This window comes from Eptatretus burgeri, chromosome 9, assembly GCF_056783735.1.
Source record: "Eptatretus burgeri isolate ZD-2024b chromosome 9, Ebu_testis_v1, whole genome shotgun sequence".
In the NCBI taxonomy this organism is placed as follows: domain Eukaryota; kingdom Metazoa; phylum Chordata; class Myxini; order Myxiniformes; family Myxinidae; genus Eptatretus; species Eptatretus burgeri.
In genome coordinates, this window is record NC_140969.1 from 89,712,147 (window position 1) to 89,736,065 (window position 23,919).

At 41.0% G+C, this 23,919-nt stretch overlaps 2 protein-coding genes across 10 annotated transcripts in view; one reads left to right on the plus strand and one right to left on the minus strand.

Annotated features, from left to right (window-relative positions):
• Positions 1-13,116, minus strand: part of LOC147020588 (sushi domain-containing protein 4-like) — a 57,503-nt gene extending 44,387 nt beyond the window's left edge. For 3 of the 9 annotated variants that reach the window (XM_085896064.1, XM_085896056.1, XM_085896063.1), the window contains exon 1: positions 10,506-10,582. In XM_085896064.1, the coding sequence (XP_085752190.1) occupies positions 10,506-10,567 (62 nt within the window). In that variant the 5' untranslated portion in view covers positions 10,568-10,582. Of the gene's footprint in view, positions 1-2,470; positions 2,492-10,505; positions 10,583-12,866; positions 12,889-12,931 lie in introns of those variants that run through there. The other 6 variants (XM_085896067.1, XM_085896059.1, XM_085896065.1 and 3 more) reach the window with 4 other exon arrangements.
• A 4,295-nt stretch (positions 13,117-17,411) lies between these two features.
• The window catches only part of TBCB (tubulin folding cofactor B), a 56,430-nt gene continuing 49,922 nt past the window's right edge, over positions 17,412-23,919 (plus strand). The window contains exon 1 of the mRNA XM_085896069.1: positions 17,412-17,624. Coding sequence (XP_085752195.1) covers positions 17,592-17,624 — 33 coding nt within the window. The 5' untranslated portion in view covers positions 17,412-17,591. The remainder of the gene's footprint in view (positions 17,625-23,919) is intronic.

The following is a 23,919-nucleotide window of genomic DNA, read 5'->3' on the forward strand; positions in this document are numbered from 1 at the left end:
GTACAAAAAAAAACATATATATATATATATATATATATATATATATATATATATATATATATATATATATATATATATATATATATACTTTAAAATCGCTTGCTAGAAACAACCACACAGGCCCTTCGCTCTCGCGTGGCCATATGTGCGTGGCCGTACGTGCCCATACGTGCGTGGCCGTACATACAAAAAAAAATTAAAAAAAATACTTTCAAACCACGTGCCAGAAACAACAACCACGCAGGCCGTTCCTTCGCTCTCGCGTGCCCATATGTCCGTGGCCGTACATGCAAAAAAAAAACAACTTTCAAACAACTACACAGGCCATTCCTTCGCTCTCATAAACGACAACTGGATTGGGGCTTTGTGTTTATCTATAAATGCGGATAAGAAATAGAGAAATTATTAGAATACAGTAAGTCATCACTATCCAAAAGTAGTGCGTGCCCGTACGGAATGTTCACATCATTCCACGAATTATCGCTTGCATTGAAGTAACAACTACTGTGATACTTACACACAGAGTTAATTGAAATCAAGTTTACCTCCCTGTCTTTGCTTGCCATGACATTCGCTGCCATTTACCATTGGCACTCCTACCCCACGGTAACTAAGGCACCGATCGATCCCCATCGTAACCATCACGGCACGTGACGTCATCGTCGGCCGGCCGTGCACCGGCCGTGCACCGGCCTACGCAGCCACACCCACGCAGCAACGTGTCCTGTGATTGGTAACTAAATGGCGCATCGGCCACGCCTACACAGCACGTGTCCTGCCATTAGTTGGTAAATAAATGGCCATAACTTAGGAATCACTTGGCCGATTAATATCAAATCTTGAAAAGGCACATCCTCAGGTCCCCAGCAATATAGCTGCCAAGTTTCAATTAGATCGGACCAGTGGTTGGCGGGAAACAGCGGTCTCATACACACACACACACACACACACACACACACACACACACACACACACACACACACACACACACACACACACACACACACACACACACACACACACACACACACACACACACACACACACACACACACAGCTGGAATTATAGATAGATACATGGCAAGTTTCAGGAAGATCCGATGAAAAATCTGGGTTGTGAAACAAAAAAATGTCAAAAAATAGCAATGACGTCATAAAAATTGATATGACGTCATAGTGATGTATCATATGTGCGGTAATTCATCTCTGCTAATGCTCTGTTCGATTCCCGCAAATAGAATTCAAAAAGCTTGCCTAGTTTTGGAGATAACTTATTAGGCGATTTCCATTAGCAGAGATATATTGATATCATAACTTTTTTCTCCGAGGAATTTTATAAAATTGGAAATGGTTACTGTCTGTGCAGGGTATTTTTACATACATATGCCAAGTTGCAGGAAGTTTCCATGAAAACTGTAGGCTGTGAAACAAACTAGTTTCGGAGATAATGGTATAGGAGATTGCCATTAGCGGAGATATTTTGACGTCATAACTTTTTTTTCTCGGAGGATTTTTCAAAATCGGAGATCGCTACTGTCTTGCCAGGGTATTTTACATATATACGCCAAGTTTCAGGAAGTTTCGATGAAAACTGTAGGCTGTGAAACAAATAAGTCCACAAGAACAACAACGTGAGTCAGACTTAGAGAACCTCCACGAGGATCTAAAAAAAAAAATAAAAAAAGGGAGAAGAAAAGAGAAAAGGAAACTTGGGTGGCAGAAGGAATAAAAGATAAAGTTGAGGAAGTCAGAGTATATATATATATATATATATATATATATATATATATATATATATATATATATATATATATATATATATATATATATATATATATATATATATATATACATATATATATATATATATATACATATATATACTAAATATATATATATATATATATATATACATATATATACATAAATATATATATATATATATACATAAATATATATATATACATACATAAATATATATATATACATACATAAATATATATATATACATACATAAATATATATATATACATACATAAATATATATATACATACATAAATATATATATACATACATAAATATATATATATACATACATAAATATATATATATATATATACATACATAAACTTAGGGTAATATAAACATGACATTATGAGATGAAACTATGAACACCATTGCTGGCTCCACAGAAATAATTAACAGCTCAGTTATGATGAAATAACAGAAAGTTTCCAAGAATCAGGCTGCTCAAGAAAAACACAATGGAGCAACAGAAAGCATCCTTGGAGAAGCTGAAGTAAAAATATATTTCACAAACATGACCTCACAAACTCAAGTTTGTGCCAAATACATTTTGAATCCTTTGAGAGGAATCCACAGCAAAGAAAAATGGTTCTTTCCCCATTGCCCACCTCCACAACACTACATTTACAAAATCTATGTCGAGTGTAATACAGTACTTCATACCAGGAAGTCACAGAGATTGTTCCATGGAGAACAGTGGTAGTCAACCCATGGCTCACAAAACAGTTGTTACCCGCAACACATCCAACCGGCACCCTCCCACCTGGTTTTACACTGTACACACGGTCACATGAAATATATATATATATATATATATATATATATATATATATATATATATATATATATATATATATATATATATATATGAACCAATTATGGGCACCCAGACGTTTAATCAACTCGTATATTTACAACTTCAAATGCTTTTTTTGTATTGTGTTTGACTCTTTGTTACATTCTTAATGTAAATGTAATGTGATGTGATGTGATCTGTTGTCCTTTTAAATGTATAAATGAATGATTTTAGTTTACAATTATGGTAAAAGGTGTCTTGTGGCACGTGGAGTTGTTCAACAGGGCCGGATAAGTGGCCCTCCCGTGAGCTAAAGTTGCCCATCAGTCATCACTGATGCAAAACATTAAAAATGTCTTTTGCAAACAACTTCAGACAAAAAACAATATAAATGTATTTGATGCATAAAACTTTTATGACATTCCAGAAAAGCAAGAGATGGATTAAACAGTTATGTGCAACTTAGGGTTTGTTATAATCGGATGTGGTTAAAACGTACACTTACCTCAAAATATCTTCTCAGTTACAACGATGAGATCAGCAGCGATTATTTGGTCAGTGAATGGAAATTTCAAAATATATTACTAAAAGGAATGTGTGCAAGAGCACGCATGCACGCACACCTCTAAAGGGTCCTGCCTTCGGAGAACAAAAATAGGACCGAACGTCCTGAAGCTCATCTGGGTCAGGAGCAAGTCACTGAAACCCCCCACAAACCCCCTTCAACCCTGATGTTTTTATTGCCATGAACAAACTTTAGTACATCATGGGTGAGGAAGGTTGTGGTTAAGTTTCATTGAAATTGTGTGTGTAGTTTCGGAGAAGAGAGGAAATACCTATTTTGGGGGACATCGATTGACAAAATCAAGGATGGTGGTCTTGAAGGCACTCCACAACTTTTCAGGATTCCGCAAAGCACCCAGACCCCCAAAACGTCACTCAGCCTGTTTGCAAACTCCTCAGCTACCATTTCATCCTTGAGCTTGCCAACATCCAGCCGAGGCTAGGCTAGGATGGTACCATTCTCCCAGATTTAAGCTGCAACTTCAGTTGCTACAACAAGTCTGTGGTTGGTATTGAGGAACTGAGCTTCCGTTGACCCTGCAATTATGGATCATCCTCCAGCAACCATAAATGAGCACATGGTCAATCTCCTTTACCATACCACCAGCATTGGAATACCAAGTCCAGTGATGAGCCTGGAGTGCTGAAACCATGAACCAGCCACCCGAAGCACATGACTTCTTACAAAGTCAAGGAACTTAGTGCTATTCCTGTTAACAGTTCCAGGCCCATGGGAACCAACACGTCTCATAACCATCCCGATCAGTTGCAGTTGATGCAGTGAAATCCCTCAAGACTCGAAGAGCATCTTGCCTGGGGGACTGATCAACCACAGACAAGCGCGGCATAGAATGTGTCCTTCACCGTGAGATCACTCGCCTCAGTTGAAGTAAATACAGAGACCAGGGAAACGACACTCAAGGAGTGACAAATCCTTAATCTCAAAATACGCTCGTAGATCGGTGTTACCTTAATGATCTTTTGAGTTTGCTTATTGGACACAGCTGCAGCAACTCCTTGGCCATGGTCACCATCATAGCGACAAGACCAAAAGAAGGTGTAAGCACTTGCTGCACATCTACGAACCTGAGTGTTCTGCAATACCGATGTTCAAACGCTTGAGCTCAGATGATAACAGAGAGAGGTGATCATCCTGTCTTGAAGAAAAGACATTCCAGGCCCCACCCATCAGCACCGCCTCAGGTTAACCAAAGGAGACCACCATCTGGTGGACGACACCTCAGCACCACCCGAACAAACACTACCGCAATCGCACCCGGGAAGGTTACCGTGTGGTTTTGCTCCTATCATGAATAAGTAGGGGTCCCGAAGGGTTTGCCCGATTGCCGTCATACGGTGAGCTGCCCTGCGGAGGGCAGTTGCATAGTAGAAACTCCCACGGAGTGGGTTTTCAGATTTCTTTGTGTTTTGCAAAGTGAAGGGTTTTAAGGTGGCCGGAGTGCAAATCCTGCCACCAACCTCCTAAAAGAAAGTAACCCAACTGCAGGAGGACGTCCGCAGACACAGTTGGGCACTATAAATGGATGGCCGTTGTCTCACAAGGAGCTCCTCCGCCCTTTGACAAGTTTTGTTTTTAATCCTGCTGGGTGTCCATATCATACACCCTCCTCACCAGAAAACTTGGTGGGGGAGACAGTTTAGTTGCCGACAATCTGACCATGAAGCAGGTTAGTACATGTTTCCATGGTACCTGGACCAAGTCACAGGTCTAATCTGGTCTGACATGACAATACTGAATGTACTACTGTGCTGCTTGAATCCAAGTACTGCTAAACTGAAGGATTTTTACCTTCGCATTCTGCGAAAGGTTATGTTTTGGTCGGCGTGTATTTATTTATTTATTTATTTATTTATTTGTAATCTTATGATTCGTAAAACTCAAAAAGTATTAAACCGAATTGCATGAAATTTGGTGGGATGAATGGTTATTAGCCAGGAAGCATTCAATTAGATTTTGGGATCGTTCGGGTCAAAGGTCAAGGTCACGAAAAGGTCAAAATCGTCTTTTTACGATAACACGGTCAATTTTTATTCAATTTGCATGCAACTAACGCCAAAATGTTCAGAATTCAACGCCTCATCTTGTGATATGCAATATGACACAATGACACCCATACTCTTGTTACTGGTTAGGGGTCAAAGGTCAGGGGGGTCACGACCTTGAAAAATATGCGGTTTTTGTCATAACTCGGTCAATTCTTGTCCGCTTTACATGAACCCAGCACCAAAATGTTCAGAATTTAATGCCCAATCTTGTGACACAATGACGTCATAACACATGTCACCGTTTGGGGTAAAATGTCGGGGGGGGGGGTCACGCCCTTGAAAAATATGCGGTTTTCGGCATAACTCAGTCAATTCTTACTCGATTTGCATGAAACCAGCATCAAACCAGTTCCCCACACTCATACCAAGAACAAAAAAAGTTGTGGCGGCGAAGGTATGCGCTCTATGAGTGCCCGTTCTACCTTTTTTAAAGTGCCATTAAGGTGATTTATGTTCCACAGTGTTCATTATGTGATTCAATTAAAATAAAATAAAGACTTGAAAGGTTGTAGAATTATTTTTTCTTAAATTTACCTTTTTTTTGTTGACCTTGATGCAGTGTTTTACACCACCTGCTACACCTTACTTAACACATTAAACTAGAACGGGCACTCATAGAGCGCATACCTTCGCCGCCACTACTTTTTTTGTTCTTGGTATGAGTGTGGGGAACTGGTTTCATATGAATGGTCTTATGACACAAACCACATATCTATAATGTCATGACCCCCCCCGACTTTCGGGGGCTACGGACTAAACAACAATCAACTCACGTAGTTTTGGCGAGTCTTCACTCGCAAGCTCGGTGAATACAACGTTTCAACAAGAGAAGGTAATCTCGTTTGATGCTGGTTTCATGCAAATCGAATAAGAATTGACTGAGTTATGCCGAAAACCGCATATTTTTCAAGGGCGTGACCCCCCCCCGACATTTTACACCAACCGGTGACATGTGTTATGACGTCATTGTGTCACAAGATTGGGCATTAAATTCTGAACAATTTGGTGCTGGGTTCATGCAAAGCGGACAAGGATTGACCGCGTTATGACAAAAACCGCATATTTTTCAAGGTGGTGACCCCCTGCCCTAACCGGTAACAAGAGTATGGGCGTCATTGTGTCATATTGCATATCACAAGATGAGGCGTTGAATTCTGAATATTTTGGCGTTAGTTGCATGCAAATTGAATAAAAATTGACCGTGTTATCGTAAAAAGACGATTTTGACCTATTCGTGACCTTGACCTTTGACCCGAACGATCCCAAAATCTAATCGAATGCTTCCTGGCTAATAACCAATCATCCCACCAAATTTCATACAATTCGGTTTAATACTTTTTGAGTAATACGAATCACAAGATTACAAATAAATAAATAAATAAATGAATACACGCCGACCAAAACATAACCTTTCGCAGAATACGAAGGTAATGAGTTATTTGTGCCTGTTGTTTGTGTCCTTTATGGTGTCGCTAAAAACAGTAAGTTTCCTGTTTGAAACCATTTTCAACTTTGTTTGACTGCCAGACAGGAAGAATGATAAAAAACATTATGCGTCCTCTGAGGATGTGCGATTGGGACGAATTCAGAGACAAAGTACTGCTAAATCCAGGTTCGTGTTCAGTCATTTTCAGAACATAACATTCAATTGAAATAAAGTTGTTTCTCGAGCATAAACTGATGTTTGTAGACAGACAGAATGAGTCAATTACTTAACCCCGCTTTTTGCTTCATGTGCGCAGGGTAAAAACACTTCCGCAAGGTGGATTCAAGAGGCCATCATTTTATTCTGGGATAAATGGACAGTGCAAACACTGCTGGACAGAAATAGTTTCATTATGGCCACTGAAATATGGCTCTCCTCTTTTACATGCGTGTCCTAGATGGTCTGGTTCCTCCATTTTTGAAAGTTTAAAACATCACTCCTGTCCACAACATAGGTTCTAAAACTGTTCCACTCAACAACAGACTTAACAGCCTTCTCCCAATCATAAACAAAGTGATCGAGTGTATTATTGTGGCTAACCTCAGGCACAAACTGACAACCAGTCTGGTTTCTGACTTAGCTATTCCTCCTTGGATATGTTACTGGATATGTGGAAAACAACGGGTAGTCCTCGATGGTGTTCTTTGTAATGACCTTTCCCTTCATGCTTTCAGTTCCACAAGGCAGTATCTTAGGACCTACGCCACTCTTTATATCTGTACCAATGATCCATCTGATTTACTTGAAAACCAGCTCAAGAATTTTGCCAAAGACTCCACCCCATGTGTAGAACCATACATCACGGATTGTGAAAGGCCAGCCAATGCCAAATCCTTTCGTTCAACCTCAGACAAGATAAGCTGCTGGTCAACAACTTGGAACAAAACGTTCAACACCAGCAAATCACTTCCTCTCATGCAGTTTCTCCACCTCATGTCAATATATTCACACTTAGAGGCAACCTGGTAACATATGGAAAGCAGGTCTTTCACAGGTCATTTTATCTATTTTGAACTTTTGATTTACTTACTTTGACATCGAGTAAAACATTATTGTTGTGTAGATGAGGTATATTTATGAAACTGATAGGAACAGAATGAAACAGTCACATGAGGAAGTGATTGGAGGTGAGTTAATGTATAATAAGGGGAATAAAGAGTTAAGTCAGATATAATTGTTACAACATCGGCAAGAGGATCTTCAGACTACATTTAGATACAGCTTTAAAACAAGCACATTAAACTTGATTGTTTGTCAGGCTCCAGCACTGCCTGGAGTTGAGCAAGAACACAAACACGACAGACTTGAATAGCTCCTTGTTTCCAAGATGTATTCTGGCTGCATGCCATTTTAAAGAATAACTTTGGTCTCCGAGTCACTCTGCCTCTCCACCCTTTTCACAACCTGAAGCAATAGTACAAACGAACGAAAGGCAAACAATTGCCACAAAAACATTTGCAACACAAGCTTCTATTTTCATTTTAATAAATACAGTGATTACAAACAGATGAGAGATAAATCAAAACACCCCCTTTGCCATAGTTTCAGCACGATGTACCATTAGCAAAGTAGGTATTATCATTCAAAACACCAGCAGCTTTGATCAGGAAAATAAATTCGTGTTTGTTTCATCCAAGCTGAGCTGTACAACAAATAATCCTTAGTGTATATGTGATGGAGGATCAAATACAAATACAGTCTTGTAAGTGAAGAAAAGTAGGTTCATTGGGAAATAGCTCAGCACACTGCCCACGATTGTAACCTCGGATTAGGGTAATACGAGGAATGTGTTTGGACGGCATCCCAACGAGACTGCTCAACATATTTACGTATTTTAAAACCCTAATATTAATGCAAAAGCAGTGCCAGCTGAGGTTATACAACATGATTTTTTTTTGGTATTCTAAGAAATAAAAATCTGGCAAACAGGCCACCTTGGAGGATATGCGCACTAGTCTTTGCGCCCGGGTTTGAATCTCAATGCAGCTATAAAGTGTCACTCCGTTGTTCCGCAAGCTGGTCGAAGCATCAATGTGCACACTGTCCATCAGAATGGCGTTAAGCTGGAGGATCTCGTCTGCCAGCAATCATTCATTGTTGGTAGTGGTTAAATATCCCATGGTGTATTTCACGAACATTAGACAAGATATCACTGGCACACGGAATTAATTACAAATTGCTTTCACCTTCAGTCAAATGTCAGACCTGGCCAGCCAGTTGAAGAAAATTTTGGGGCAAAAGCTTTCTCAAGCCAAATGTACAACGTGGGAATGAGAGAGACAGACACACCGACACAAAGGATAGAGACACAGAGACAGACATCCAGAGATACAGAAAGACAGACAGATACAGAACTAGCGTGGTCAACACCCTAACCCCTAACCCTAACAAATCCCCATGCTTCCCACTGAAACCACTCTCTGGTTTCAGAGACTCTCTGGAAAATCCTCTATTTCTCTTTGCCGATGACTCAACCCTCTGCCGTACCATCTGTCATCCCTCAGACCGGCAAGCAGCAGCTTCTTCGCTCACTGCAGATCTGGATAAAATCACAAACTGGTCCAACACGTGGAACATGTCTTTCAATCCAGACAAATCTCACACTCTCACTATGTCTCTTCGAAAGGACCGTTTACAAAACCCCCCCATCCACTTTCTCAACAATCCTCTGGAAGAAGTCTTTTCTTTCAAGCTTCTGGGTCTCACTATCTGCCATGACCTTTCCTGGGAAAGTCACATTTCCAACCTTGCCTCAAAAGCCAGTCGCCGACTGGGAATCCTCCGTCGTGCAAAGTCCTTCCTCGGCCCTCTTGAGCTCCTGACCACTTACAAAGCTTTTGTCCGTAGCCTGATGGAGTACTGCTCTCCCCTCTGGGCTGGTGCTCCTGCCTCCCACCTTTCTCGACTTCACGCTGTCGAAACCAGGGCTTTTAAGATCATTGGCATCTCCCGCAATGAAGCTGAGTCTTTGGGCCTCTCACTCAATCACCGCAGGTTGGTCGGTGGTCTTTCTGTCTTCTACCGACTCCTCTCCAGCCTTGCCCCCCTGCTCTCTCTGCGATTTGTCCCAACCACATTTCCACAGGGCGCTCAAGGTCCGCCAACAACCCCCTTCTGGTAAAACTACCAAAATCACGAATCACTGCTCATCTTCACTCTTTCATTCCTCTTCTTCCCGCCTTTGGAATAAACTTCCTCACTCTATTCTTTCCCATTCTTCCCTTCAGGCTTTCAAAACAGCTGTTCACCACCACCTCTTATCTTCCCCCATCCAAATCCTCGATCTTTTCTACCCCCGATAATCCACCCAAGCCCACTTCCTTCAATTCTCCTGCTTTCCTTCCTGAAAGTCCCTTTAATGTCCATCTTCCCCTCGCCATGTTCCCCGTCCCATCCCCATCCCTCTCCCTTCCACAGTTCACCTGTGTCTGTTCCCCAATGTTTTGTCCCTTCCACTCCCGCCCCTCTTGTCTCATGCCTCCTTGCTGTGAGTTGTGTGTTAGCTCTCATACGAGCCTCGACCAAGGTATAAAAAAAAAAAAAAAAAAAAAAAAAAAACCAAAGCTGAAAGATGGCAAAACATTCCACCAAGAATGACAACATCAAATAGTTGGAGTTAAAAAGAAAATTTATGTTTTGACCTGTGACCAGGGGTCAAATCCACAAAAAGATAACTAAATAAATCATTGAATATTCATGCGTCCCCCAATCTTGATTGCATATTGAAAGTTTCATTTAAAAACGTGAACAAATGTGCTCTTAATTGCATTTTTTTGGTGTTTGACCTTTTGACTCCAGCCCAGGGGGCAAGGAAAAAATAGAATTCTGCTCTGCACCTACTTGCCATGTGTTGATCGTAACTACCAAGTTTTGTGAATTTCTGCAGACACACACAAAGAGAGAGAGACACACACAAAAAGAAAGAGAGAGAGACACACACACAAAGAGAGAGAGAGAGAAGAGAGAGAGAGAGAGAAGAGAAGAGAGAAGAGAGAAGAGAGAAGAGAGAAGAGAGAAGAGAGAAGAGAGAAGAGAGAAGAGAGAAGAGAGAAGAGAGAAGAGAGAAGAGAGAAGAGAGAAGAGAGAAGAGAGAAGAGAGAAGAGAGAAGAGAGAAGAGAGAAGAGAGAAGAGAGAAGAGAGAAGAGAGAAGAGAGAGATAGAGATAGAGATAGAGATAGAGATAGAGATAGAGATAGAGATAGAGATAGAGAGAGACAGACACAGACACAGACACAGACACAGACACAGACACAGACACAGACACAGACACAGACACAGACACAGACACAGACACAGACACAGACACAGACACAGACACAGACACAGACACAGACACAGACACAGACACAGACACAGACACAGACACAGACACAGACACAGACACAGACACAGACACACACACAGACACGCACACAGACGCAGACACAGACACAGACACAGACACAGAGAGAGAGAGAGAGAGACAACAGAGAGAGAGAGAGAGACAAAGAGAGAGAGAGAGAGAGAGAGAGAGAGAGAGAGAGAGAGAGAGAGAGAAATAGAGAGAGATAGAGAGAAATAGAGAGAGATAGAGAGAAATAGAGAGAGATAGAGAGAAATAGAGAGAAATAGAGAGAGAGAAATAGAGAGAGAGAGAGAAATAGAGAGAGAGAGAGAAATAGAGAGAGAGAAATAGAGAGAGAGAGAGAGACAAAGACACACACACACACACACACACACACACACACACACACACACACACACACACACACACACACACACACACACACACACACACACACACACACACACACACACACACACACACAGCCCCTTTTGCAATTCACAAGTTAGAGCGGTAACAAAAATTGATCACGCACCGACAAACAGAAAACACGATCCCTTCGGCAGCTTCGTTATAAAAGAGTTAATTTATTAATGATGTTGAGTTAGTTTCAACGTCACTGGATATATATATATATATATATATATATATATATATATATATATATATATATATATATATATATATATATATATATATATATATACATATATACACATCAACTTGCACAAAAACACCGACCGACCACTTCTGGTCAGTCGTCGTGACGACATCTCAGCAACCGGGAGCGAAATTACCAATTAAAAACAAAAATAATTTATTCATTAACGGCAGATGAGGATTTCATGAAAAACTTTTACAGTTGGAGGGAAAATGTTAACAGGTAAGAAGATCGCGGTTGGATTACCTGTCCAGACATTGAGAAATCCTTGAGCGTACCTGTGTGTGTTCAAACTTTCCTGAAAGGTAAAATGGCCCCAACCCGACATTCACAAGACAGTGGAGTATTAAAATGTTCAGTCGACGCCATCGATATCTCAAAGTGGTCACTAACCAATAACTCTGAGGACAAGTACAAAAACAAAAAAGAAAACAATGTCACCCGCAGGGTGACCCATATCTTGCCAAAAGGTGACCACGTGTGACTTCTTTAAGGTCACACTGAGGTGAACAGAACTGCTATCCACCAGGAGCGACTCCTTGAGGAATATCTGCCTACGAGAGATTCCGATGAGAATCGTTCTACAGAGTAACCATGAAAAATATGCGTTTGCCTCATAACGTCACCAAATGGCGTCATAATGTCTCAAGCTTGTCATATCTAGAAAGCACTCATCAAGATGTTCAATTTGAGGTACTACACGATATGGTTCCTAAAACTTGAAAATTTGACCTTGGGGTCAAATATGTTTGACCTCAGGCGCCAACCATGAAGGTCAAGGCCAATCGCCACCAAAAACTAATCAGCTGAGCGCCAGACCATGAACTACATTCCCATAAAGTTTGGAGACGATTCGATTAAAATTACTCAAAAAATAAGGGTTTCGTCGACCTCCATGATTTACCGCAAAGTGACCTTGACCTTTGACCTTTATGTGTGCTGAAGGGTATTGTAATAATACTACGATATGTGTACCCACAAGTTTCCGATGAGAATTGTGCTCTACAGAGTGATATAAAGGTGATAAATCCAATGATTACAGACAAACAAACAAAAAAAAACTTTTTTTTCTCAAATCTCAAAAGGCCGAATCTCAAAACGGGAAGAACGTTCGGACACGGCCACCAATGGATGAGGGAAAAAAAACTGAGGAGACTGACCATTACCACAACACAGGCGCAAATAAACCCATTTGGCAAAGCACGAACTTAACCACCATTCTCACCGTGTCAGCGGCAATGCGTTATTTTTGTGTTGGCGACGTACTCGTACGAAGATAAAAGACGGTTAAAAATAAGACACCCGTGAGGGGATGGGGGTGAGAAGCGTGAGGTAAAAAATTACGAGCAAGGAAAATCTTCCTCCACCATCGCCAAGCGGGCTTCCGGGAAAAGAAACACGACGTCACTTAGTTTTTGTCGTGAAAAAAAAACAAACTAGTTATTTCCATGATAATGTTTTGATGTAATACCAATTTTGTTTTTCGTTATGCTTTTACTGTGCTTTGAATTCGCTTTTAAAATCTAAATATGCGTTTGTAAGATAAATATTTGACCCTTTAAGGTGGAGAAACTACGAGCGTAGCTGAATAATAAATTATATACACCCTTAGTACTGTACCGCCCGTCGACGCAGCAAGGAAGACAAGGAAGAAAAGGAAGAAAGAAGAGTCCATTTTGAGCATGATTCCATCACCCCATCGACGCTACGTTAATCCAATATATCAATTTATCGACTCAAATTATTTGGGATGCTGTGGGGACCCAAGGTGTGTGTGTGTGTGTGTGTGTGTGTGTGTGTGTGTGTGTGTGTGTGTGTGTGTGTGTGTGTGTGTGTGTGTGTGTGTGTATGTGTGTGTGTGTTTGTGACACACACGCACAATTAACTTTCACCCATTTACATTATATTACTTTACAATAAAATTACTACACCAATCCAATGAATTCAACATATAAAGGTTCTGTTTATTTATTATGTCTGCACGTCGGCTGCACCCGCAATATATTGTTGTGTCCAGGGGGATTAAGTTAATACCCACCCTTAACCCAGTTGTCGTGGATGGGGTGGTTAACACCGACCTGGACGGATCGCCGAGCGGTTCTACCTTGGAGGTGAACACGTGATCCTTGGAGATTGTGGCGCGCTCGTGATGGAGGGTGGCAACGACGTGTACCAGATAGAAGCACAAGGGTTTATACTCGAACCCACGACTAATACACAGACGCAAGCAAATTTAATAAATAAGGGTTTAATGAACATAAATCAAATGTTTATAATGGAAATAAATCAACGCATGATCATAACAAGCTCAAATGAGCTAAGATCCTCGTCCTCTTAATGATGACGTCATAAACACGAATATGACGTCATTGTGATGTATCAAGTTGGTGATAAATTATCTGTGCTAATGCCCGGCTTGATTCCCGCAAACAAAATTCAAACAGCTTGCCTAGTTTCGGAGATAATGGTGTAGGCGATTTCCATTAGCGGCCATATTATGACGTCAACTTTTTTCCTAGGAAGAATTTCCAAAATCGGAGATGGTTACCGCCTGTGCGTGGGCTTTCTGCATATACATGGCAAGTTTCACAAATATCCGATGAAAACTCTGGGTTGTGAAACAAAAAATGTCAAAAAATAGGAATGACGTCATAAAAATTGATATGACGTGATAGTGATGTATCATATGTGCAGTAATTCATCTCTGCGAATGCCCTGTTCGATTCCCGCAAACAGAATTCAAAAAGCTTGCCTAGTTTCGGAGATAATTTTTTAGCCGATTTCCATTAGCGGAGATATTTTGACGTCATAACTTTTTTTCTTGGAGGAATTTTCAGAATCGGAGATGGTGACTGTCTGTGCAGGGTATTTTTTACTTATATATGCCAAGTTTCAGGAAGTTTCGATGAAAACTGTAGGCTGTGAAACAAAAAAGTCCACAAGAAGATGAAGAACAACAACGTGAGTAAGACTTAGGGATCCTCCACGAGGATCTAATAAATATGAGGTAAACTAAAGCTAATTTTGAGATGTCCCCACACAGACTCAGATACAGACGAGGGGAAAGATCAAATAAAAGACGAGGGCCCTTTTCTGCTTCAAACCTACACGGGTTCCTCTACAGCCACAGACATTCATAAGTAGTACATATATAAGCCTCCCAATTCAACATGCCCCCCCCCCCCCAGCTGCCAGACCAGTTTCAGCACTTATCGGTGAGTCATGAGCGACAGTGTAGACACAGAAACATGCACCACCGGGGCTCCTAAATATGTACCACAATGCAGTGCCAATTACAGCAGTCATAATATCACTATCAACACCAAATCAGGTCTCTTTGGCCAGAACAGCAGGGAGGGTTAATTATAAAGATCCAAGCCACCTGGGGATAATTTAATCGGTGAGAGTTGATTGCTTGTTCCCTCCAATTATGGGTGAGAGATGTGATTGCTTCTTGCATCAAAACAATATGTATGTTTGTATATATATATATATATATATATATATATATATATATATATATATATATATATATATATATATATATATATACATATATATATATATATATATATACATATATATATACATATATATAGTAATTCTCAACATTTCATCATATGAGCACACGGCACCACACTTGTGTAAATGTTGAATTGATTATTTTTTTCCTTTATCAGTGCACTGATTGTTACTTGCAGTGGAGACAGGATTTTGCTGAGCAGACTTGTAATCATGATGCAAACCATATGATAATGTTCTGAGTTGTGTTTGGTAAAAGTTTACTGAGAACATCCATCATAGTTAGACTCTTTTTAAATGAGATTTCACCAGAACAAAGCCAAAGGCCACTACTCAAGGTGCGGACTACAGAAAGTAAAGTACTATATAGTTTTTTTTTAAAACAGAAAGGAGGAATCTATTGACATTCCTCTGGAATTGAGACATAGTAGGTTGGGATTGAGGGGGAAGCAGGATGTGCAGGTAAACTCTTCTAAAGTGATGCAATGTGGGGAAAAAAACGACAAGAATACCTCATCGTACTACTCCTCAGGACAGATATAGTGAATGGATGGGAAGAAACTGCGACTGAAAGTATGTTCAGGTGAAACAACCTGTGAGACCCTCAGAGCACATTCCTCGGTAATCCTCATCAACAAAAAAGGGGTAAAATAGGAGAAACCAGAGTTGGTGTCAAAGCCACCCAATGCTCGCCTGCTTATACATTTATCGTTTTTAAAAGACTCGTCTAATAATTAATATTTTTTATAAAGCATTGCAGTGAAGTCTGATCCAAATAATTTTAAAGCAATATATGTATTTGTATATTGTAATCAGTAACAAGAGCGCAAGTTAGCACAATATATGCCTGAACAAGAAGGTATATACAGAATTGTGCTACTACATGGAAAACAGCATCCTGGTTGCCATGGCAACCACTTTAGATGACGAACGTATGTCATGACACACCATCTCCACAGTCTGTACCTATGTACCAGATATGAAACGTGAAAGTTGAAAACTTTGGGAGTTAGAGTGCGGACAGGAACGGATAAAAAACAGCATCCTGGTTGCCATGGCAACCACTTTAGATGACGAACGTATGTCGCGACACACTGTCTCCACAGTCTATATCGATGTCCCAAATATGAAACGTGAAAGTTGAAAACTTTGGGAGTTCGAGTGCCGACAGGAACGGACGGACGGACAGACAGACAGACAGACAGACAGACAGACAGACGGACGGACGGACGGACGGACGTATACAGACACGTATATATGGAATACAGAGTTAGTTCGTCGAAGAAGGTCGAAAACCCGGTTCGATTCCCACAACTTTGAAAATTTGACCTTTGTGGCCTTTAAAGGTCAAAGGTCAAGGATTATGACCTTTGGTGCAAAACTTCCTCTGGAACATTCCAGGAACAATATAACGTCATATAGGCTATATGGCATTTCACACTCCTCGGATTATCCCTACTTTGATGAAATCAGTGTAAAAACAAACTTGAAGGGGGCGCCACGGACAAGGTGTTCGAGATAGAGCAAAATGGTTTGAAGACTTTAGGTGGGGAAGGACCTCAAGATTATGCATAAAAAATATTGTCATCTAAGCTCTCAAAGTTTGGGCGGGCGTATGATTTTTATGTCAAAATTCGCGTTTTTCTAAGTTTTTGACCTTGTGACCTTGACCTTGGGATGAAAATGAAAAATCGGACGACGACAAGTTTTAGATAATTCATTTTCCTATTCAAATACCGAAGAACCCATTGCATTCAGTTAATTCCTGAGAAGATAAATTTTTAATCTGACTACCCCCTAAAAATGGCTATTTTTGGGCGTGGCTCCGCCCACAATGGGCGTAGCCACGCCCTCATCCAGGAAAACACAACTAGACATTGATATCGAACACATAACCAAGTTTCATCAAGATCAGATCAAAGTCCACGGAGTTATGCTCTAGACAGACAGACAGACACACTGACAGACAGACACACAGACACACAGAACGAATATAGTGGTCACTCTGGCTGGCGCTCGTGAACCAATAAACATTTGATTAGTACAACAAAATTTAAGTATGCATTTCAATAGGCCTTATTCAGATGACGTCACCGGTCACGTGACTGTGGCAGCTCCGCCATATTGAGCGGCAAGAAAGTATTACCGCGTCCATAACAACCGATAATCTCCACTTCAACTACACCGTTACTTCCAAGTAAGAGATTTTTTTCTGCAAATGGGTAAGAGTTGTTGTGCCCCAGGATGTACTCAGCGATATACTAAAGGCTCTGGAGTGCAGTTTTACTGCTTTCCCGCCGAAGTAGACTGATGAAATCTTTGGATATCGGTTCTGAGAAGAGAAAAATGGCGACCTGGCGAACATGACTGGTTGTGAGGCCTTCATTTTGTCTCCGGTATGTAACTAATTTCTGATACGTTATTTCATTAGTTGGTATTAAATAGCCGGTGGTTACAAAATATTGTCTGATTTGTATTATTAAAATGCATTATATCCCTTGTTTTATTGACAGAATGAGATGGGCTAGATCACCTTTCTCACAGCTGTCTAACGTGCACAGTTCTGAGTTGTTTCCTCGAAACTTGTCTTATTGCTCTTACATCACAGATTAAATTAAATAGTTTGTCAGTATCATGTCTCCTTTTACTTGTGCATTTCTTGAGCTTAATCTCTGTTTTGTTTTCTTCGGGAAAAAAAAGCAACGATCCGCTTCATCCGGACTATGTGCCCCGTGTCTTTCAACACGTCGAGCCAACTAAATTGGAACAGCTGAAGTGAAATTTAGACAGGTTGGCCTTAGACATATATTGATGTTTTCAAATGTTTCAAACGAGTTGAGGCCAAAATTTCCTTTCTGTTGTCCATTTATCCTTTGAAATAATATAAGGATCTTCATTAAGAACACATAGCTTCAGTTTTTCACAGTACCTCTTCTTAGAAATATCATCTAATCCATGGAAATAGCCCAGAATTTTGCGTGACACGTGCGTGGTAGCCATGATTTTTTTGCTACTCAATATGGCGGAGCCTTAGCTTCCGCTGTGACGTCACTCGCTTAGTGCATAGAGACTATAAAACAGATATTATGAAAGCTTTTCGACTTGCACTCCTTATATTCGGAGAAAACACCAAACAGATGAAGAAGAAGCAGCAAACTCTCATTTACATAGTTACAAGGTAATTTCCTCAATGTTGATTGGTTGAGAGAAAGAAAGGACGGGATTACCAAATTGGTAGAACCATGGAGCAATGTGAATAATGAATAGGCAGAGATGAATCACCAAGCACTGGTGGAAGCATAATGCTAATTAACTGAGGGTTAGTGGGGAAGTGGGGGAGGGGGTTCATGATGACTCAACATTGACTGTGGTGCAGTTGTCACACAGTCAAGCCATCATAGTCAATATATATATATATATATAAAGTTCGGACAAATTATATCTACAAAGAATAGGGATGGTTGACCTGATGAATGTGGTTTCCATTGCATAAAGGTGAGCTAAACTGCATCCTCTACTCAAGATTTTAAACCAGCTGATACGATATTGCTCTGGACACTGAGAATTATTCAGTAAATGGTGACCAATTGCAGAGGCACAGGGAGTAGTTGGCGTCCTATGTACATTCTTACAAGCCCGAGTTGGTTGTCTCTGTTCGGTTGACTGGCCCCGTCTGATCCCCAAAGGAACGTGATGTTCAATGCGATCCTTCAATCTCAAAGATGTGTGGCCCATGTACCTTGCATCACACTGGCACTCAAATTCGTAAATAATCTTACTTACTGTATAAGACAGGTGGGCAGAACATATTTTTGGACTGACGGAAGCAACCGGCAGGGGGGTGAAAATCACTCGTGGTCGAACAGCATAGTAAGAATGGGACACTGTCTATTTGATCTGGTTTTCAAACCGTTGAGACACTTTGCCTTTCCAAGGTAGACGTAGGTGTACAGGACGTTCACCAGGTCCGATTAAAGGTATCTTTAGTGGGTTCAGGAATTTGTAGATATATCTATTGATGACCTGTTCAGGATACCCATGATCAAGAACAATGGTCTTGATGGTCTCAATTTCAGCATGGAGTTCATCTGTGGAGAACATCTTTCTTGCTCTATTGACCAAGATACCAATCAATCCATCTTGTATCGAGAGGAAAAGTAAGAGTCCCACCTAGTATACTGTCTGGTAATTGTAGACTTACGGTAGACTGTGGTTGTATAAGCATCGGCCAATTTCTCAACTAAGACGTCCAAGAAGGGAAGTACGCCGGAGCGTTCCATCTCAAAGGTGAACTCTAGGAATGGATGGAGAGAGTTCAGGTGTACCAAGAATACTTCACATTGCTGAGGTTTACTCAAAGACAGCAAATATGTCATCCATGTACCGATAATAAATGGAAGGGGGTTGAACTCCAGGATGTGGATCTGCAAAGGCACGTTTTCACAGTAACCTACAAAGATGTTTGCCAAGACAGGGCTTAGAGGGAATCCCATCGCTACTCCATCGATTTGAGTATACAATGAATCATTGAAACTGAACTTGACAGAAAGGGTCGCCATATTCATTAATTCAATGAAGACAGACTCAGAGATCCGTGGAGGTGTCAAGTCACTATGATACAGAAGTTGCATACAGATTTCAATCACTTCTGTCAGTGGGACATTTGTGAATAGACTGGCTATATCATATGAGCACATTGTGGAATTCTCATTTAGGTGTGTGATGGACTGTATAGCATCTGCGAAGGTGAAGGAATCCGTAATAATCCATAATTACAATCCATAAACACTGCCCAGTGCTGGCTTCAATCGTTCACATAACCATCTGGCAAGTTCATGTTGTGCAGAGCCAGTCATTGAAAGGATCAGCCGTGGAGGAACATGATCTTTATGAGTCTTTGGCAATCCAAACATTCGTAGTCTTTGCGATCTGACAGGTCTAATTGTGTTGCAAACCTCCTTAGAGAGGTCTCCTCTTTTGCGGAGTTGAAATAGTCTTTTCGCCATTTGTTTCTACAAACAAGATGTGTGATCACATGGGTGTGTCAATAAAAGGTTGACCTCTTCAAAAATGAACAAAAACACTGAGTAATTAAACAGAAAATTAACTCAGAAAATGAAAAACAAATCATGGAGAAATGAAACTCATTATGCGTTAATACGCTTATAGTTGAGCTGTCCGATGTGAGCACCCCCACGCACACAACATGCATTCACACAAATTGCAAAGTTTTCAATGACGTTTCTGCAAGTTTTAATGGTTACTGTCTGCACATAAGCCTCAACTGCTGCCTTCAGATCAGGTTCAGATCTGGGTCATTCCTTGTAGACATTATCTTTACAAGCTCCCCAGAGGAAAAAATTCAGCGGATTGAGGTTGGGGTTGTGTGGAGACAATTCATTTTCCATACCCAAACTGAGAACTCGTCCGAATTTTTGACGCAGAAAGGCAATTGTTTCATTGGTTGTATGCAGGGTAGCACCGTCTTGCATGAACCATTGTCACCGGAGGGCCGCAGTGCTCATCGGTTGCTTCAAGTCTTTGTAACATGCATTGACAATCGACCGGTATCATTCTTGATTGATGGTAACCATTCTTCCGTTGTTGTCTTCAAACCAATAAGGCTCAAACACACCTATGTAGCTGACAGCCAGAAAAGCAGTGTCTTTCTGACGTTAAGCAACTTCTCTTCAACTTCATCTGGGCGATGACTTCCCCAGAAAATGTTGTTGTGTGAATTGACAGCACCATTGACGTGAAAGTGTGCCTCATCACTAACCCACATATTGCGAATCTAGTTTGGGTTTGCCTCAATCTTCTGCTGTAGCATCTCAAACATACAGATATGACAGAAATCAATAGACACCATGATTTTAAAATAATTTATTAATTTCACATGAGAAGTATATTTGATCCATTTTAAGACATACACTCATATTTGGTGGACTTGCCATTTCTAGATTTCAATGCTTTTACTCTTTCAGGCATATAATAGAACTCACGAGTTCTGAAATTTTCTCTTGTGGGATTTCTGCCGAGGCTTCAAGCAAACGGGTTAGCAATTCTGCCCGTGATGTTGGTTTCCTGGAATTTTTCTGCACAGCTCGATCCAATAAGGCCCAGAGGTTTTCAATGGGATTCACGTAAGGAGACTGACTTGGCCATGGAAGTTGCTTGATCCCATTTCTGTCCTGCCATTCTTTGGTCTTTTTTGCAGTGTGGCATGCAGCTCCATCTTCCATGAACAGAGTGTTGTTTTTGACCATCTGATCAGTGAAGCAGACAGGGAGACATCCACCCTTAAGAGTAGAATAGGATTGTATATTGTGGAGTTGATGTTGCCAACACACTCAACAAGCTCTGACCGACCAGCGCTCCAGATTGCTTCCCACACCACCACTGAAAAACTACCGTGTTTGACAGTTGGCTGCAAACTCAAAGAAAACTCTTGACTGGGAAGTCTCCAGACCCATATGCGTCCACTGTCAGAAAACTTAGTGAATTGGGACTCACCTGAAAAAATGAGATTGCCAAAACTCCAAGGGTCTGGTGGCTATCTCGTCAACCCACTTCTTTTGCCTTTGAATGTTGGTTTTCTAACAACATGTTGGTTTGAATGTCGAATGAATTTTGGTTGAATGTCTAAGAAAAGGTTTTCTCCTAGCTGCTCTACCATAGTAGCCCAGTTGATGAAGGTACCGCACGGCAGTTCTTGAGCTAACTTGGACCTCCTCTGCAACATCTGCTGCCTTACAACGGGGAGTTTTCTCAATGGACCGCCTGACAGCTCGAAGACTAATTTCCTGAAGGCCCAGATCGACCAGAACGGGAAGCTGTGGATTCCTTGCCTTCGCTGGTGAATTGCACAATCAACCGATTGACCATAGAAAGCGGAATGCCAAGGTTCTGAGCTATCTGATGCTGGCTCACTCCACGTTCCAATTGGCCAGCAATTCGTCCTTTTTGAAAATCGGAAAGTTCATGTGCTCCCTGGGTTCGAGGCATCGTTAATTGTCGTACAAGACCCAGGAACTCGTTTCTGCAAAGAAATGGTCGAATATTAGTTCAAATCGCTGAGTAAAATGCATTATACAGAAGAAATGAAGAAATTTACGGTGTCTATTTACTTCTGTCATGTCTCTGTAGAGACTCGTGTTGCTTTATCCACATCGGTCAATTTATGGGCTGTTGTGATGTGGTCAGGAAAGAGGTTTAAATCTTGTTATCTTGCCAAAACGAAGTTTTTGCAAGATATGTTAGTCAGCTTGGAAGGTATTTTTTTTTTTTAATCTTGCCAAAACAAAGTTTTTGCAAGATATGTTAGTCAGCTTGTATGTTTTTTTTTTTGTTTGTTTGTTTGTTTGTCTGTAATCACGTATAAAAAATTCTGCAAAGCACAGTTATCATTGGAAATTTTTGTAACTTCGCATATCAGAGGCCTATAGAGGTCCCTTTCAGCGCATAAAATTTTGAAGGTCAAGGTCAAAGGTCAAGGTCACTTTGTCGCAAATCAGGGGAGTCGACGAAACCCTTATTTTTTGAGTAATTTTGATCGGATCGTCTTCAAACTTCATGGGAATATAGTTCATGGTCTGGCGCTCAGCTGATTAATTTTTGGTGGCGATTGGCCTTGACCTTCATGGCTAGCGCCTGAGGTCAAACATATTTGACCCCGAGGTCAAATTTTCAAGTTTTATATCGTGTTTTATATCAGAACCATATCGTGTAGTACCTCAAATTGAACACGTCGATGAGTGCTTTCTAGATATGTCAAGCTTGAGACATTATGACATCATTTGGTGACGTTATGAAGCAAAAGCATATTTTTCATGGTTACTCTGTAGAACGATTCTCATCGGAATCTCTCGTAGGCAAATATTCCTCAAGGAGTCGCTCCTGGTGGATAGCAGCTCTGTTTCCTCAGTGTGACCTTAAAGAAGTCACACGTGGTCACCTTTTGGCAAGATACGGGTCACCCTGTGGGTGACATTGGTTTATTTCATTATTCTTCTGATACTGCTGGGAGTGAGATCCAGTTCATCCGAATTTTGTCGATGCGATTTATTCGGACTTTGCATTACTGACTCATGAACTCGTTCCATGTTTCCTTCACACCGTACACTTCTTGAGCAACTCGACCTTCCCTTGTTGATGTTGAGAATGGTCCCTTCACTTTTGAACTTTTTCACAAGTTTCCAAACGGCCGGCTTGCTTGGCTTGTTTCTGGGATGCACTCCATATTCAGTACAGAACCTCATCTTTCCCCTCCTCGTGTGTGTGTGTGTGTGTGTGTGTGTGTGTGTGTGTGTGTGTGTGTGTGTGTGTGTGTGTGTGTGTGTGTGTGGTGGAGGAGAAAGGAAGGGGTGGGAGAGAGGAAGGTGAGGGGTGGGGAAGAGGAGGGGTGGGGAGGGGAGGGGTGTGATGAGGGTGGGGGTGCACTGGAGGGGAATAAATGGGGTGTGTGGAGTGTGGGTGTGGGTGTGGCATGTGGGTGGAGACAACAAAGGGATGGAGTGAATCTTTTTTTATTATTTTAAAAAATTATTTAATTTTTGCAATTGTTTAATTCTTTCAACTATATGAATTGTTTTTTGTCTAACATGCAATTTTTTCTTATCATCTTTGTCTTTAGGGGTGGGGGAATAAATGGGGTGTGATGTGTGTGGACTGTGGAGGGTGGGTGTGGCATGT